We start from the raw sequence: 19,970 nt of genomic DNA on the forward strand, positions 1-19,970 counted from the left end.
CCATTGAGCATGTTTGGGACTGGATGAAGCGTCGTCTCACGCGGTCTGCACGTCCAGTACGGACGCTGGTCCAACTGAGGCGCCAGGTGGAAATGGCATGGCAAGCCGTTCCACAGGACTACATCCAGCATCTCTACGATCGTCTCCATGGGAGAATAGCAGCCTGCATTGCTGCGAAAGGTGGATATACACTGTACTATTGCCGACATTGTGCATGCTCTATTGCCTGTGTCTATGTGCCTGTGGCTCTGTCAGTGAGATCATGTGATGTATCTGACCCCAGGAATGTGTCAATAAAGTTTCCCCTTCCTGGGACAATGAATTCACGGCGTTCTTATTTCAATTTCCAGGAGTGTATTTGTCCAATAAATACCCGTTTATCATTTGCATTTCTTCTTGGAGTAGCGATTTTAATGGCCAGTAGTGCATATTATAGGATATACTGTTTTTTATACAATTCAGTTTACAGGGGCTGGATCTCACTTTTATTTCGAGGTAAAAGCTCACATCCAACAGCTACCTGCCGTAAGTATGTAATTGCACTGTTGCCAATTGGAGGTGCCGTCTTATTGGAAAATTTTCGTGTGTGTACTCATCTCGACATGCAGGGATCGACTGAGCTAGTGCACAGTGCCACCACCAGAGAACGTTCCATCCCCCCTACCCATCGCGCCTAACTCTAACAACACTCTCAGAAAAGAATTGGTAGGCAAAAGACTCACTCTGTGATGGAGAGGAAGGAGCTAATGACACGAAATTCAAATCAAAGTCTTTAATATAATGATATTTATTGCTTAATTAACCAGTTTGCAGGAGACAGGGTTTCCCCACTTGGGTAGACATCATGACTCAACTGTCCACTCCTGTTCCCCAATATGTAATAAGTGTAATCACTAGGGAGTGGAATGAAATGCTGTGTAGTAACCACCATTTGGATAGGGACAACAGCAACTACCACTTGCAGACAGTCTACTGCGATGTACTGACAAGAATGAAGAACGACACACTTGAACCACGAGCCAGCCCCTAGCCGTAGTTGCCGTGGGTAGATGTCGCACACTCGCCTCACAGACGTCTAGAAACAGCACGCCTGTCCCCTCGTACATCACTGGCGCCAAGGTTCAAGGACAAGAGGAAACTACAGCCACAGCCGTAGCCGCAGCTGCAGTCGTGGATGCACATGTGTGACAGACTGCACCACCGCCGCCTTGGAGTGCATGCGAGGATGATTGGAGTGGTAGGAATTCAGATGTTATCAATACGTGCAGCACAAATATTCATCACTTTGAATCTTCTTTCATGCAACACACACGTCCGCTTCTGTCGGGCTCACCCAGCACACTGGTCACTTCGCCAGCCTTCACTGCTGTGGGCAAAGTCAGACAAGTCGGTGCACTCTTTACACCTGATCCAGGCTGTGCTAATCCGTTACTTCCAGTTGCTGACTCCTCGTGACCGCAGGCAGCCACAGTGCACTGAGAAACAAGCAGCTGCAGCTTGGATGAATACAGTAGTCTAAACAATTACTCCCCAATGTAGACCACCCAGTTTAAAAAACCCACTTTACCCAATCAGAGGCAGTGATGTTGTGACCACACACCTCGAATTTCTCACACGAAATGTAGATTGCTCCTATTTAAACGAGTTATTTTTAAAGGTAGAAGAGATTGGACAAGACACGCGTTTTTACATCGCTAAAGTATCGTTACTTGTTGTGAAATCCTGTACAGGACTATGACATAGGCTATATTCCCTCTAAGTATTCTTTCATCAGGTAGAAAAATATCTTTCCTTGACTCTCACTCATGCATCACAGGACTAGAATATTCACCTCATTGCTGAGTCCTAAGATCTAGCACTGTCACAGGACACCTTCTCACTTTCAGACGCTGTCTTACGGTAACAGCACAGAGAAGTTGTAAATATAGGGTTTATACTACGTATCACTTCATAAATTCGGTAATACCTCTGTGTAGGTGAGAGACTCAAATATCATTAAAAGATATTGCCGCAACGAAAAAATCGCCAAGTGAAGAATCATATCGTTGGTGCCCTAGTCATCAACTCCACCCACCATGCGCCAAGTCATTGACATCAAAGTGATACGCTAATTGTTTAAATTTATCGTGATAGTCACTCTGCATAGGGAGTAACTTTTCTTCTTCAGTAGTCAGATTACACTCACTAGATAGTTCAAATGGGAATCCCTGGAGGGAAGACTATGTTCTTTTCGAGGAACAGTGCTGAGAACCGACTTTTGAAGCTGACAACAGGAGGACTCTAACGCTGTCAACATACATTTTTCATGAAGACTGAGCCTAGACAGGCAGTCGTTCTAATGGAAGAAAACCGCGACTAAAGATTGCCCGATTCTCCAGGCTGGCATTGGGGCGTTACGTCTGCACCCCATCACTTGTAGAAATGCCATGGGCAAGTTTCCCTATAAAACACCCTCAGATGAACAGGTTTGTTTTTCTGGAAAACAAAATTTTGCACAGAGAAAGACAGTTAATCTAGGTAAATGGAAGGTCCCTGGGATTGCCACTAAAGGTGAGGAAATATTTCGTAAAATAAAAAAAGGATGATATGGACATAGTAGCCCTAACAGAAACGAAGAAACGAGGCAAAGGTAGAGAAGAAAGCAATAGTTATATGCATATTTACAGTGTAGTGTCAAAAGAGAAGAGAGCCAGAAGACGGTCTTCATAGCATTACGGAAAAAATGCAAGAAAGATATAAAATCTTGGGATCATATTGGTGAAAGAATCTTACACGTGCTAGTGGAATTATTAGGTCAATCAGTCTTAATCGTGGAAATGCATGCGTGAAATGCAGGCGTAAGATGAAATGTTACGCGCAAGTGACGGAATCGCCGGAGGAGATAAATTTAGTTATTGGGCACTTGAGTGCAAGGAAGGTAGGTCATAGGCTTGGGGTCTCCTGGGCATTGGGGGGCCATGGGCTAGTGCCAAGGCCATGTGCTTTTGGGATGTTAGTGCACAGAGAGGTGGTATCAATAGTGACAAGCAAGGTGCCTTGTGGTAAAGGAACAGGAACTGTGGACAATCAGTGGAGGAAATGGTTGATGTCTTTGATGTAAGAGGTTGAGTTACATGCTAACGTGTTGTTCCATGAGAGCAGAAGTAGCACAGTAACTGTCTACGATGCGGCATCCTACATGGTCTTGTTTATGGACGTTATGAAGCATATGCAAGGTAGATGTGCAGGGAATGGTAGGGGTGAGGAAAAAGGTAGATTCATGGGAAAGATCCTTGGATAGGCAATGATTTGGGGACCGACTGGAGTTCCCATTATATTTTTGGAATGAGGTCATTGTGGAAGGGTATGTAGATGGAAGAATCTGACAGCTGGTGCTTATGCCACATAATCACTTTGGTTCAAACTCATAGCTCTCATAGCTCTGGAGCCTTTTCAACAGGTAGAATTATAAGGCCAGGATTAATTTGTAGGTGATGGATTAGGTTTTTTTCTGCAGATGTCAGGTTACTATCCATATTGAAGGTTTGCAAAATGATGGTGAGGCAAGGTTTCAGGTAAGAGGTTCTGGACTTTTCAGAGAGGGTTATTTCATGGCAGTGGGAGTTGGATCAAGGTTGGATGTAGAAGTGAAATGGGATGAACTCCCTCTGACTCAGTTCAGTCCTCTGACGATGACACAACTCCCCCTCTTAAAGTTACAGAATTTCTTAACCTGAAATCTTGTCTCACCATCATTCCTTCAGCCAGTATGAAAGCTAACGTTCCATTTGCTGAAAACACACTCCACCACTTAAAAATTGACCCTACCCTTATAATTCTACCTAGTGACAATGGCTCACTCGTACCACTCCTCGCCCTCCTACCTTGTACATGCTTTGTAAATACTATAAATTCAACTAGCATTATACACCACTGTGGCCAGTTACTGTGCTGCCACTTAGAGAATCTCTGCTCTCATATACCAACATGTTCAGCCTATTACCTGTTACTTACCCTCCAATATCAAAGACACCAACCATTTCCTCCACCAATTGTCCACAGTTCCTTTTCCTTTAGCACATGTTAATCTACTTGTTACTATCGATGCTATATCCCTGTACACTGACATCCGTAATGTCCATGGTATTGCGAACATTGGACACTACCTTTCGCAATGCCCAATTGATTCCAAACCTACTACTTCCTTCCTGGACACCATCACCTTCAACATCCTCACCCGCAATTCAATTACCTTTGGAGGCATTACCTATGAACAAATCCAACAGTAATGGCCACCTCTATGGTCCCAGCCTGTATAATCTGATCATGTTTCAAGTAGAGGAGCCCTTCCTAACTACCCAGAATCCCAAACCTCTCTCCTGATTCAGATTCGTTGACAATATTTTCATGATCTGGATCAAGGGTGAGGACATCCCATCCACAATCCTAAAGAAACTCAACACCTTCTCCCTCATTCTGCTCCTCCTAAACTCGAAAAGCCAACTTCCTAAATGTTGACCTCCACCTCAAAGATCGCTACATAAGTACCTCCATCCATATCCAACCTATCAACTACAAGCGATACCTTCTCCTCAGCAGTTGCCGCTCATTACATACAGCCTAGTCACCAGTCGCCAACACATTTTCGGTGGTGATGAGTCCCTCTCCAAATTTAGCAAGCGTCTCACTGAGGCTTTCGCTAACCGAAATTAGCCTCCTAACCTGGTGCACAACGGATATCATGGACTTGCTTCTCCAGCCACCTACTGCCTCCCACCTTCCTACCATCTAGCAACAAGGGAGAATTCCTCTCCTGATCAATACAACCCAGGACTAGAGCAAATGAATCACATTCTGTTCCAATGTTTCGACTACCTCTAGTCGTGCCCAGAAATGAGAAGTATCCTACCCAGTACCCTTTCCACCTGAACCATGCGCAGTGGCTTTACAGCCAGAGTGGTACCTCTCTAGTTATCAATGATCGTCGGTGGTTTAGTCTTTCGACCAGAGACGCTGATCTGAAGGTGAAGACCATTTAAGCTTGCGCTGCAAGTCACTTGCCCTCGAGTTCTTCAAGTTTGGTTCTGCAGTGGTGCGAGGATACTCCTGTGAGGTAGCAGGACACGTGGCTGCTGGTATAGAGAGGGAGAGAGGGAGAGAGGGAGGGGGGGGGGGGAGAGAGAGAGAGAGAGAGAGAGGCGGTGGAGTAGGGGAGGGGGGGGGGGTGTTGTTCGCTGTGGTATGCAACGAGAGTACTGTACTCGAGTCTGAGGGGCCAGTTTGCTCTGGTGTTCACAAACAGCAGTGACCGATTGTTAGTTTGACTGGGTTGATGGCTATATGGCTGTTTAAAGCGTTAGTGTGTTTCACAACGTAGTTACAGTAAAAGTACTGTAACGAATGCAAATTATTACAAGTTGTCGTATACTATTGAAAGCGTAGCTTGGCGTGGGGCAGAGAGGGGAGCAGATTTTGGTTCTGTCTGCATGAATAGCCACTGGCAAGCTGTGGCCAAGAGACAGCTGGATCACAGAGTTGCTGAACATGTTGCTCAACACAATGTGCTCCACTTCAATTACTGATTCACTGCCTGTGGCATGTGGATCCTCTCTACACAGAAGCTCTTCTAAATGGTGCAGATGGGAACTCTCCCTGCAGTATACCCTACATTCCTGTAACTTCACCAGTCCCTGTCTGTATTCCCTTTCCTGCTCCCAGTTCAGCAATACACAGCCTTCTATTCAACCAATGCCCACACCTCTACCTCCTTTCCCCCTTCTGTTCTCTCATGTTCTGTCTCCACCTCTTCAGACAGCGCAAGTGCAGCTACCCTGCCCCATCACATCCCTGCATGCTCCCACAAGCAGCAGTACACACTCCCCCCCCCCCCCCCCTACCCTGATATCACCCCTCGATTTCCCAGTCTCCTCCTTGCCACCATCGCTCAGATTGCTTCTCCTATCAGGGACAGTTTTATACCGAGTGGCCTCAGTAGTTGTCATGTTTGTGTGAGTTGTGCTTGCTTGAATGTGTGAGTTTTCTGTGTTTGAAGAAGGCCTTTTGACCGAAAGTCATTTGTGTAACAGTCTTATCGCTGTGCCCGTCTGCGAGGAATTTATCCTTTCATTAATACTGTCGTTATTCCGTGCTGGACTTTCCATTTCTTTTTCTGTTCTGTGATACTGTAGAATTGCTAATTGCTAATGAAGGTGAACCATATATCTTAGACATGGAACAATACTGACTGTTTCATTAGCAAGACACAATACACACACACACACCCACCCACCCACACACACACACACACACACACACACATAGTAATTAAAAGTTCGTGGAAACTGGAGTGTTACAGAAACTAACATTAGATTTTAAGGTAAATGATGATATGAAGTACATGCAGTTGTTCAGAACAGACGGAAGAAAAGGAACCTAACCTAGATGTGTGACCATATCAACTGTGGGCGAGAGACTGGGAAGTTTTGCTGATTTCCCCAGCCTCTGACGGCTAGTAGTAGTCGACTGGGCAGTGTATGTCCACGAGCGAGAGCCTCAGTGTCTTTGTTAGGTACTCCCTCCTGGACAGCATTGGGGGTGGAGCCTTCAACAGTAAACACTTCCGTATATTCCTATTTTCCCATCTTCTTAAAGCAAAAATTGTTAATTTTAAGCATTTCCGTTTCCCACTTGCATTCAAGTATGCAAGTATAAATGCTGCAATATTCGTAAAACACTAAGAAACCGCATAAGCTTCCCGTTAAGTAAATGTGCAATATAATATCGTCAAAATATGACCTGTCTGAATCGCTAGGTATAAATGACAAGAAATAAAATAGAAAGTAATAATAAATACATGGTAAGTTACAGTTAGAGCATTAGACAGTGCTTAGTTGGGGTCTCACCTTCCTGCAGTTGTAGTTGCATACACGGTCTCCAGGGGTGGTTCCCATGCACTCAGTGCCATTCCAGTCCACATACGGATTCACGACGACAGATGTCAGGATCTGTGAGACGTCGGGGACAGCTGCGGTCGCCGAAACCTTTTAACATGGAGAACATGCCTTGAATACCAACACGAAGTAACTGAATTTATTGGCAATGTGTAACTTGCACATGCTCGCGTGTGTGGGATCTAGAACGCTAGGAATGTTACGTGTAACTGAAAAGAACGCTTTAGCTGATAAGGCCACAGACTGAGTGAATTACAGGACACAGCTGAGCACCAGGCGTTGCCTGGGTACGTGTACATGCCGCTTCCGTTAGTTCGCCTTACCCTGCCTCTGTGCATCACCTCTCACCTCCTCCCCTCCCCCTCTAAATCCACCTCTTCTTGTCTTTTTCTGTCCCTGCTCCCCGTCCCTTTGTCCATCTTTTCTTTCCTCTCTCCATCCACCTCCTCCTCTCCCCTTCCCTTTCCATGTTATCACTCCCAACCTAACTGGAGGCAGCTCGTTCTAAACGTCACAGTATTTCTATCCATACAGTAAATAATATGTGTAACAAGTGTGGTTAAATCGATTCACGCTTTCAGGTAGAGTTTTTGAAGCTAGACCTTACCTGAATACGTAAGTGTCACATACATTTAACTTATTTCACACTGATTTGTACACATATTTCAACTACATCACTAGCGAATTTCATCCTGCAGTAGTTTCGTCTGCCCACATCTCAATTTTGGAGGCGCATCCAGTGGTGCCGTTGGAAACTGTCTGCGGCGCGTGGGGTGAACAGATTTAGTAGTAAAGAAATAATAAATTAAAACGTCATGCATGATGGGGCGTCTCTATGCGCGTCTGTGTTTATAACGGCATATCTTCTGAACTATGTGTCATACAATAACATATTTTTGCAACTGCATTCAGTCGTACATGTGAATACTGTCTGCAATTTTTTTTGGAAATAGAGTCAGTAGTAAAGAAATAAAATAATAAAAGGTTATATCTTATTTCTTTACTACTGACTATTTCCAACAAATTTTGCAGACGGTACCAGTGAATTCAGTTGCAGTTGAATGGAAAACGGCACTGATCGACCCATTTCGTAAGAAAGGTGAGAAACAAGATGTATACAACTGCAGAGGCGTCTCACTTCTCCCAGTCATCTACAAATCGTCTCAAAGACACTGCCGAATAGAACTGAAGCAGCCGGCCGCGGTGGCCTAGCGGTTCTAGACGCTCAGTCCGGAACCGCTCGGCTGCTACGGTCGCAGGTTCGAATCCTGCCTCGGGCATGGGTGTGTGTGATGTCCTTAGGTTTAAGTAGTTCTAAGTCTAGGGGACTGATGACCTCAGATGTTGAGTTCCATAGTGCTCAGAGTCATTTGAACCATTTGAATTTGAACTGAAGCAATCCTAGATAAACAACTTGCAGAATACCAGGGTGGGTACCGGAATGCCGCTCCTGTGCCGAACGAATTTTTAATCTGAAATCAATAACACGACACAGAATGGTGAATGGCAAAAGTATAGTGATTTCTTGCATTGACTTCAAAAAAAGCCTTTGACTCGGTGGGCAGAGAGACCCTAGATAGGATCATCAGAAAATTTGGTGTCAAAAACGAGCTGGGAAATATTATCAGAGAAACCTTAACAGGCACAACTTTCAAAGGGAAGTTTATCGGAGAATTGCCCCACCCATTTGAAAAAAAGACGAATGTGCGACAGGCCGATGGATTATCACCAATAGTATTTAAGATGTCTCCTGGAGAAGATGATGAGCATTTGGAATTCCGAACTTGAAAATCAAGGGATTAGTACAATCTGTCTATGAAGAAAATGGGGAGGAATCAAAGCCAACTGCTTGGCTTTCGCTGATGAGTTTGAAATACTTCCAGAGTACTTAGAAGAAGCGCCCATGCAGATCAATCTACTAGAAAGGATCGCTGGCGAGACAGGACTTAGGATCTTGTAAGAGAAGACTAAGTTCGTGACAAGTGACAGAAATGGACCACAATTGCTTGAAACAGATATTGGACGGATTGAGATAGTAAAAAAATTGGAGAGAGCTGCTGTGGGGGACCGGATCTCAAAAATGGAGAAAGCCTACGGATTAACTAAAAACATTTACAAAAAAAAAGTGCATCTCTGGGAATGCCATAATAAAGTACTACAGTGCTGTGGCAAAAACTGAGTGCCTGTATGTGAGCAAATGACTCTCAATGAATTACAAGGTAGAAAATCAGGAGATACTATAAAGAAGAATACTACGGAAAAACATGGATCTTCTAGTCCAGGGTGAAACCGGCTGGAACCTTCGGAGTAACAATGAAATCTACAAAAAGGTGGAGAAAACATCGGAGACTTTGAAAAATAGGAGGTTATCATTTCTAGGACACCTGGGAAAGGAAGACATGGATTAAGAAGGAAGCTCGTAAAGATCTGTAAAGGTCCAACATTAATCTCAAAGTTCACTTGATTTCTCCTGTCATTTCCATTGAATAATTTGAGTTATTATCGCTTGATGTGTAACAAAAGATTGTAAATTTACGGTTTTTATCCCAGGAAAGTTGTTGCACGTGGAAATCGCAACTAATCTGTCCTTTGAAAAGCGGTTTACGAGTTCTAGCCACTATTGACCTCGTGAGGGAAAGCAAAGGCACATAAATCTTCGCCACCTCTGCGGCAATGTGTTGCCTGTGAAAAAGCGTCTGTTATGGTTCACAGTTCCGGTCTCGCTGACTGTAACGTTTTCATCCCTTCTGTGAAAGAGCTACAAGAAGTCATATCAAATATCGATAAGTAAATCGCAAGAAAATACTTTCGGCTCATAGTGCAATGGAGAAAAACTTACAATGCTGCACAACAGGTAACGCCTCTTTCCGCTCCTGACAAGCAAATTTTGAGTTTCTAGGAATACATAACTTTATTTACGAAATGCCACATTTGTATACCTCTGGAATTTGACACAGCATACCAATAAAACACAGACCCAATCGAAATCTAAGTGAGTAGTATTTTACTAATTCTTGCCGATAGAGGCACGCTTGTGTACAGATACTCAGTTTTATTAAAACAGACTTTAGTCGTAAGGTTATCATGGGTAGTTTTATTTCATTTCTTATAATACAGTGCACAATTTTCGTAAGGTTTCTTTTAGTGTTGTTAAAATAATAGTAAACATTAAAGAGAAATTAATCATCAACGATATATGCGAATTCTCTGATGTTATCTATAACAGTCTGACAATGCACATGCAGTTTATTGATTACATGCATATAGAAAACTTGTTCTGAGTTAAAGCCGTCAAACAAGATTTAAAGAAGAATAAAATTCCACTACCAAACGACAGCTAACGTAGAAAATACTTTTCTGACGTATTTTGGCACGATGTGCTCTCCCCATACATAATACAAAAGTTTCAAGATGCATCTACTGCCTGGCCGTCTATTAAACTTGAAAAGACCAAATGTCGCAGAAGTTAGCCATTTTACCACATGCGACTATTTTGGGTTGAGAAGTGAAAGCAATTATTGATTGGCGACTCCATGGAGTGCTGTGTGCCCAACGACCATATATGTTAAATTAAAATGAAGGTCAGCGTTGGCCGTAGTATTGATGTTTTATTGATAGCAGAATCGATTTTCCATCACATTGTCATCATCTTCGGTGCTGTACAAATTAAACTCAGACACTGGTATCAAGTTATCAATAACCAAAACTGAGAAGCGATCACAATAAAAATTTGTACAGCACCAAAGGTGATCACTGTGTGATCGAAAATCGATTCTGCTATCAATAAAACATCAATATTACGGCCAACGCTGACCTTCCTTTTAATGAAAGGAATTATGTTCAAAGTTCCATTAGATTGATAACTTCAGCAGACAGCATAATTGCGTTTTAAAAAATGTAGCAGTGAATGTACTCGAACTCGCGACGTCTTAGCTGAAGTGCGCGATGCTTACCTTTATGCTACTAGCTGACACGTAGCTACAGCAGCTCCTGAGGTCAACAACCATTCCTCCAGTGTTGTGAGATAATGCATATGGCCGGATCTAGGCTTCCGAGAGGTAGACCGTTACAGCTTTTCTTTTGAACTGCTCGACGTATTTAACAAATAGATAGCGCAGTAGAGCAGCTCAAGTGGAAAGGAACACTTTCTATTTAAATTTCTGCGCCCTGCACTGTTAGCAGTTCTGTGTAGGTGGCAGTTACGTGACTTTATTTCGGTGATTACAAAATAGAATCAAATGTATGCACTGGGTAGCCGAGGCAGCTAGTTCATGGCGATTCGGTCAACCAAGTAAATGAATGTACTGAACATGCTGCAAACCACTACAGGGAGCCTGTGTGTCAGAATTCTCATCCAGTGTGGCGTAACGGCGTTATGATAGAATAAAGAGTCAGAGAGAGAAGCGGATTTGGTGGTCTGTTGGATTGATGATAGATACATATACTTACGGTCTGTCTTTGATTCCAACTTCTGCCGATGATTTTTGATACTGAGAGACAGATTCTCTTCTGTTCTGACTACGCCAAGTGAAGAAGGTATAATGACATTGTGGTCTGAAATTCACATTAAACACGATATTCTTTCTTTACAAGTAGCCATTAGGTTGGGCCACAATGAAGTCAGGAGTGGTGACATGTAGAAACTCTGTCACCAGTAACCTTTCTTATACTAGTTATTTACTTACAGTGACGAAACAAACGCTATGTAGGAACACAGGACACTTATTTCATCTTTTATTTGAGCTTCTGTATGTCGATAAAATTGGTTCTGAACTGGGAATGCAGCTCGGGCCGCCGGAATTTGATCCCTGCGTGACAATACAGCTCGGCTACAATTTGTTGTTTGTTCAAAACTGCAGATTCCTCAACATCTGCACTTACTGCGCGTGAAAGGGTTCTAATCCTGGCCCGGCACTGAAGTTGTCATTATGTATTATCAAGCTTTAGAATGAACACCTGTCTGCTGGTGGATAATAATTTTAATGTATTTTCATTCGTTGTCAGCAATAACGATTTCTGACGCTTTTGACTCCCAGTGAGACACAGAACTATTTGCGAGATCACTGTAAGTTCAAGGATGTTATTCGGAGCTTCTGACGGAGAAAAATTCGGTAGCTGACGTCTCTGTGTGTAGTCAACAACGACATGTGTGGGGTTCGATTCCCAGTCAGCACTGAGACGGCCGGTGTGGCCTAGCGGTTCTAGGCGCTTCAGTTTGGAATCGCGCAACCGCTACGGCTGCAGGTTCGAATCCTGCCTCGGGCTTGTGTGTGTGTGATGTCCTTAGGTTAGTTAGGTTTAAGTAGTTCTAAGTTCTAGGGGACTGATGACCTCAGATGTTTAGTCCCATAGTGCTCAGAGACAGTCAGCACTGAACTCTTCGTTACATCATTTCTAGTTCAAACATGCTCACATGTCGTTGCTGGTGTTACAAACCCTTATTTAACGTTTGTTTTATCTAGAATATAACAGTGATAGGTGCCGCGTTGGAGCCCTGGAAGAAAAAATTAATGTTACGTCTCGTCATTTCAGTTAAAACATCTAGCTACTGCCGAGAAAATCCGATATATCGCAGTTGATTGTGCATCGATATCAATCCGATTGGGTTCTGGGTTCGAATCCCTGTCCAACGTAGCTTTAGCTACGTAATTTTTATTTCAAAAATCTTGTGCAGTCGCTGTCTCTGTAAACTCCAGATGTGCTCTGATAGGCGCGCTGTAAAACCGGCTGACACTGCTTAATGCTGCGTACTGAAGACAAACACGTTCTTCATAATGTTTTTCGACAGTTTACAGAGGGAAACGGCTTTTCCCAGAAACTTTCTTTCGTGCAATTTTACATACGAAATGGGCTGCTTAATCAGTTACGTTCGAGGATGGTAATCGTGTATTCAATGGATCACTGGTTCAAATTTCGCTTTGTTTTTTTATATTTTTTCTTTGATACGTTTATCTACATGATTTAAATATAAAATGCGTCAAATGTATGCTAATTAACACGCACTTATACATAGTTCTTATGAAAAATTAAGATCTTCTTGTCTGTGATTACATGCAGCACGCAAAATTGCAGTTTTCATTGCAAATATAAATTATTCATTATCGATATTTTATAAAAGATTGTTTAGAGTAGGAAAACAAATGCTCTTTCTCTGGATTATGTCGAGCACACTTTACAAAAAGTGACGTCCTCCAGTTGCCACCGTACCACTGCAATCCGAACCCAGTAGAACTGATCTGTGGCGAGAAATAACAAGACATTCAAGCTGCCAGTGGTGCTGGAGCTAATGCGCGAAGCTTTGTGACGTGTCCCTGCCGAACACTGGGGGTACCAACAACTGCACTTCATAAAAGGTGAAAATGTGGCTCTGGACGGCTACGTGGATTTTGTTGCTGATCGCCTCGTTGTCAACGCAGGAGATGACAGCTCCAGTGCTGAGCTGTCCTCCCCAGATTCAGATGTGGAAGGAATTCAGAGACTGCCAGATCACAGACTGTAAGTAATTCCTTCAGTGGCTACCATATTTAACTACATAGTGAAATCCGTGCAGTACGCTTTTACGTCACTCAGTGCAACGCAGAAATATTGCACTGTGCTTAACTTAGGTATTTTCATCAGTTTTGGTTTTAATTACAGTACTAAACATGGACGATTACTAGTTTGGACAAGAAGAGAATAGAAGCTTTCGAAATGTGGTGCTACAGAAGAATACTGAAGATAAGGTGGATAGATCACGTAACTAATGAGGAGGTATTGAATAGGATTGGGGAGAAGAGAAGTTTGTGGCACAACTTGACTAGAAGAAGGGATCGGTTGGTAGGACATGTTTTGAGGCATCAAGGGATCACAAATTTAGCATTGGAGGGCAGCGTGGAGGGTAAAAATCGTAGAGGGAGACCGAGAGATGAGTACACTAAGCAGATTCAAAAGGATGTAGGTTGCAGTAGGTACTGGGAGATGAAGCAGCTTGCACAGGATGGAGTAGCATGGAGAGCTGCATCAAACCAGTCCCAGGACTGAAGACAACAACAACAACAACAACTATTGTAGCTAAGGACTAAGGCGTGTTACGTTGTCCATCTGGTCCTCTAATGAGCGTACTGCCGAAGGTTTGCTGTATATTACTTCACTCCGTTCAAAAATTGAATGACGAAGCTCCATTGGATCTCTGCTCGTCTCCTTTTACACTTACGTGCAGCTATTCACATGACTGCAGGTTAACTGGATTATTTGTTGGCAGGTGCTGGTCTCCTTAAATGCGCCGGTAAACATGTTGTCCCGAATTATCGCGAAGTCAATGGACGCCTAAGACACTGCACATAACGTATCCAAATTTTCTTACTTACCTGTACTCGACAAATCTTCGCTTCCACTCTACATAAAAAGAAGTCCAATTCGATTCCATCAAATTCGTAAGAATACATTGTGTAATGTTTAGACTAGATTTATTCTTATGATAAACGCAGCAAAGTATCAAAATAAAATTTTCCAAATGCTATAAAAGCGACCTCTCTACTAGACAAGATAAACGTTAGGGAAAAGAAGGAAAAACGTAGATAAATGTTGTTGATGTAGATAAAAATATGTTAGAGAAATTTGAGAACTACAATGTGGAGCAATGTGAAAATCATTTGAATGCAACGCTCACGTCGTCAATACATCCGTTCCTTGAAGAAACAAAGCAAACACTTGGACAAATTCTTGCTACGTATAAAAGACGGACCCTAATTGCGGATCCTAACAGGATGATACAGTTATTTTATCGTTTCTGTCACAGCAAAAACAGGAACTATATTCACAGATCTCCCCTGTTGTTGAAAGTTTATTACCTATACGAACTTTGTTACCGTCATCTCTACTATGAAACACTTAGCAGATTACAACATCCAAAAGAGGTATATTGTTTTCGGAAAGATGCATGGACATTTAGGTGCGAAAAAAATCTGTTGGCGGTGGATCCCAGTCGGACAGCGCGAAGCTCAGAAACAGCCTTCTGTCATTTGGTGTAATGACAAGCTCAAAGAAATTCGAATGACGAAATGAAAAATATGAATACAACAACGTAAACACGAGAAGAAACTTTGCTATATTCATACGAGCGAGAAACTAATCAACAATCAAAGAAGCAGTTCCAACATTTCTCTGGCCACTGAGGACATACGGCATCCTCCTTACCGTATTGATTCGAAGAATTGTTAACTGTCGAACATTACATGAGAATTCGTTTGTTCCAATTTATGTATAAAGCCTGGAAAACAACAGGAAACGACGTATTCATCATGACAACGCAAGCTCTCACACTGCACGTGAACTAATTTATTGTTAGGCGGTGAAAGATTCAGAATAAATGTCACATTAGCCCTAATTCGTCTGATTTATGATTTAACGCTTCTTGTTCCAATACGACAAGCAAAAAATGCGGAGCAACAGTTTTCATCACCTTAGAAATCGGAAATTTCCTGGCAGATTGAAATTGTGTGCTGGACCAGCACTCGAAACTGGGACCTTTCCCTTTGGTGGGCTAGAGCTCTGCCGATGCGCTATCCAAGCAAGATTCAGTACCCCTTCTCACAGCTGTACTTCCGCCAATACCTCGTCACATACCCTGCAAACTTCATAGAAGTTCTGTTGCATTGTTTATACGAAGAAGCTTTGCGCTCGCAACCAACGTTAATGGGCAACTGATAGTTCCGGTAAGCTTAGATAACTTTCCGATAGATGAAGTGAGTCTCCCGAAACGATTACTTATAGCGAGTTTAGAGATACTCGAAGACGAGGATATCGAAGGCTCACGCTGTGATTGAAGCATCAAACAGACCGTCGATGCGTCTGTACTACGTTACAAGGTTCGTCACTTAAAAGATAGTGAACGAGAAGCCGTAGAAGCTTTGTTGCTATAATATTGAGACTTATTCAGTTCAGATTGTCCACTATCAGCAACACTTATCACACAACACCGCACACCATAAGGCGGCAATCCACCAGCTTATAGAGAACCATACAGGATAGCGAAACAGCAACAGCCTTTAGTAGACGAATTTATAGATCAGAAATAGAATGAGAGTATTATCGAGTATAGCGATAGCCCGTAGTCGACAAATATTGTCCTTGTACCCTAAAAGCCAGTTGACATTTTACTGTGACTATCGTTACATGAACGCACGAACCACAATGGAGTAATATCCAGTACCGAACATAAATGAAGCATTAGACAACCTAGGAAAATGTAAATATTTCTCATGATCTTAGAAGTGGTTATCACTAGATGGAAGTGTTTCCTGCTTTCACAGCAAATTCTGCTCATTACCAATATCGACGAATGCCATTTGGACTGAAAAATGCTCTAGCTACCTTCGTACGACTATTGGATAGGGTACATCGTGGATTAAAAACGAAAATCTGTGTGGTATATAATGAGGATGTAGTCGTCTATTCACAAACTATATAAGAGTATATTAAACGCCCGGATGAAGTCTTTAGTAAACCGAGGGCAGCACACCTTACATTGCCATTTCGCTGGGACACAAATAACTTACCTCGGGCATGTCATCTGTCAAGACAGAATGAGGACGAATACTCGGTTTGCTTCCGCCATACGTTATTTCCCCGACACCACAAACTAATAAACAATTACAGTCATTCATTGGGTTATCTAATTACTATCACACGTTCATGAAGAGCCTCGCTGAAATTCCACGACCATTAATTAAATTGCTACGAAAAGATGTTAGATTTCTGTGGACATCACATCACCAAGAAGGGTTCGAGAAACTCAAGGATTAATATCAAGTCCTGTGTTAATATTCCCCGACTTTCAACAGAAGTTCATAATTGCGTGTGACGCGTCTAATGACGCTATGTCTTAAGTAAGAATGTTGATAGGAAAGAACATTCGGTGGCATATGCCGCCAGACAATTGAATAAGGCTGAAACTAATTCAACAACTGAAAAATAAATGTTGGCACTTATATACGGAATCTCTTATTTTATTTGCCACTTGTATGGTTGTAAATTCAAACTGGTTACAGACCACACATCTTAAAACGGTTACTGGGGTTGAAAGATCATTTAGGTCGAATTGCACGATGGGTATTAAAATTAAGTGAGTTTGATTATGAGGTAATTCATAAGTTCGGAGTCAAACAGACAACGATAGTAGCTTCGCAAGTGGTAGTGGAAGTCAGACAGAGTGGATAAAGGTACAAGAGGTTGACAGTGAAAGTCAATTGTTTCGATAGCAGCATCAGTCTGAAACGCAAGAAGGCTTGCTGTGCCCATCTACAAAGTGCAGCGCTGAGACTCGAAGTATTACGTCAGCACACGACGAAGTATTACAGGGTCACAGACGAAGACAGACAACTGAGAAATGTGTAGCTGAAAGTTTCGTTGGAAAACGCGTAGCAGTGATGTAGAACGGTATGTAAGGAACTGCATCCCATGTGCACAACGAGCACATTTGAGTCATCGGAAAATTCTGTTACAAGGACACCTGACAAACCACTCTCTTTGTTAGGGTTGTATGTCCTGGGCCCTTTTAATAGGATACAAACAGGTAATAAATATATTCTTACGATGTTTGATCATTTTCCATGATAGTTAGTTGTTGTTGCTGTGGTCTTCAGTCCAAAGGCCTCTTTATCTCCGCGTAAGTACTGCAAGCGACATCCTTCTGAATCTGCTAACTGTATTCATCTCTTTGTCTCCGTTTACGATTTTTACCCTCCACGCTTCCCTCCAGTACCAAATTGGTTATCCCTTGATGCCTCAGAATGTGTCCTACGAAACGATCCCTTCTTTTAGTCAGGTTGTACCACAAAGTTCTCTTCCCCCCAATTCTATTTCCTGTTCTTAACTATTTTTCGTCCATGTTTCACTTCCATACATGGCTACACAATATACAAATACTTTCAGAAAATACTTCCTGACTTAAACCTATACTCGATGTTAAAAAATTTCTCTTCTTCAGAAAAGCTTTCCTTACCATCGCCAGTCTACATTTTATATCCTCTCTTCTTCAACCATCATCAGTTATTTTGCTGCCCAAATAATAAAACTATTCTGCTATTTTAAGTGTCTCATTTCCTAATCTACTTCCCTCGCCATCACCTGATTCAATTCGATTACATTCCATTATACTCGTTTTGCTTTTGTTGATGTTCATCTTATAGCCTCCTTTCAAGACACTGTCTCATCCGTTCAACTGCTATTCCAAGTAGTTTAGTGTCTCTGACAGAATTACAGTGTCATCTGCAAACCTCAAAATTTTTATTTCTCCTCCCTAGACTTTTAATTCCTACTCCAATTTCTTCTTTTGCTTCTCTTACAGCTTGTGAATATACAGATTAAGTAACATCAGGGATAGATTACAACGCTCCCTCACTCCCTTGTAAACCATTGCCTCCCCCTGCCACCTCTAGAATTTGAAAGAGCATTCTGTTCAAAATTCTCAAAAGCTTTCTCTTACAAATATTATAAGCGCCGTCTTGCCTTTCCTTAATCTATCTCCCATGAGAAGTATTAGAGTTAATACTTCCTACATTTTTCTGGAATCCAAAGTGATCTTCCCTGAGGTCGGCTTCTACCAGTTTTTCCATTCGTCTGTAAAGAATTGGCTCTGAGCACTATGGGACTTAACAGCTATGGTCATCAGTCCCCTAGAACTTAGAACTACTTAAACCTAACTAACCTAAGGACATTCATACAACACCCAGCCATCACGGGGCAGAGAAAATCCCTGACCCCGCCCGGAATCGAACCAGGGATCCCGGGCGTGGGAATCGAGAACGCTACCGCACGACCACGAGATACGGGCTGTAAAGAAAACGTGTTAGTATTTTACAGCAGTGACTTATTAAACAGATAGTTCGGTAATTTTCCCGAGGGCACGCAGCTTTTCTGTATAGTTAAGTGATGATGGCGTCCTCTTGGGTAAAATATTCCGGAGGTAAAATACACTCCAGGAAATGGAAAAAAGAACACATTGACACCAGTATGTCAGACCCACCATACTTGCTCCGGACACTGCGAGAGGGCTGTACAAGCAATGATCACACGCACGGCACAGCGGACACACCAGGAACCTCGGTGTTGGCCGTCGAATGGCGCTAGCTGCGCAGCATTTGTGCACCGCCGCCGTCAGTGTCAGCCAGTTTGCCGTGGCATACGGAGCTCCATCGCAGCCTTTAACACTGGTAGCATGCCGCGACAGCGTGGACGTGAACCGTATGTGCAGTTGACGGACTTTGAGTGAGGGCGTATAGTGGGCATGCGGGAGGCCGGGTGGACGTACCGCCGAATTGCTCAACACGTGGGGCGTGAGGTCTCCACAGTACATCGATGTTGTCGCCAGTGGTCGGCGGAAGGTGCACGTGCCCGTCGACCTGGGACCGCACCGCAGCGACGCACGGATGCACGCCAAGACCGTAGGATCCTACGCAGTGCCGTAGGGGACCGCACCGCCACTTCCCAGCAAATTAGGGACACTGTTGCTCCTGGGGTATCGGCGACGACCATTCGCAACCGTCTCCATGAAGCTGGGCTACGGTCCCGCACACCGTTAGGCCGTCTTCCGCTCACGCCCCAACATCGTGCAGCCCGCCTCCAGTGGTGTCGCGACAGGCGTGAATGGAGGGACGAATGGAGACGTGTCGTCTTCAGCGATGAGAGTCGCTTCTGCCTTGGTGCCAATGATGGTCGATGCGCGTTTGGCGCCGTGCAGGTGAGCGCCACAATCAGGACTGCATATGACCGAGGCACACAGGGCCAACACCCGGCATCATGGTGTGGGGAGCGATCTCCTACACTGGCCGTACACCTCTGGTGATCGTCGAGGGGACACTGAATAGTGCACGGTACATCCAAACCGTCATCGAACCCATCGTTCTACCATTCCTAGACCGGCAGGGGAACTTGCTGTTCCAACAGGACAATGCACGTCAGCATGTATCCCGTGCCACCCAACGTGCTCTAGAAGGTGTAAGTCAACTACCCTGGCCAGCAAGATCTCCGGATCTGTCCCCCATTGGGCATGTTTGGGACTGG

General features: G+C 43.4%; 1 protein-coding gene across 9 annotated transcripts in view; it reads right to left on the reverse strand.

Annotated features, from left to right (window-relative positions):
• Positions 1-19,970, reverse strand: part of LOC126266854 (mucin-5AC-like) — a 622,221-nt gene that overhangs the window by 357,993 nt on the left and 244,258 nt on the right. For 3 of the 9 annotated variants that reach the window (XM_049971464.1, XM_049971463.1, XM_049971465.1), the window contains exon 2: positions 6,882-7,019. The exons of the other annotated variants lie outside the window; for them this stretch is intronic. In XM_049971464.1, coding sequence (XP_049827421.1) covers positions 6,882-7,019 — 138 coding nt within the window. The remainder of the gene's footprint in view (positions 1-6,881; positions 7,020-19,970) is intronic. 9 annotated transcript variants of the gene reach the window in all.

This window comes from Schistocerca gregaria, chromosome 4 (genome assembly GCF_023897955.1).
Source record: "Schistocerca gregaria isolate iqSchGreg1 chromosome 4, iqSchGreg1.2, whole genome shotgun sequence".
Taxonomy (NCBI): Eukaryota; Metazoa; Arthropoda; class Insecta; order Orthoptera; family Acrididae; genus Schistocerca; species Schistocerca gregaria.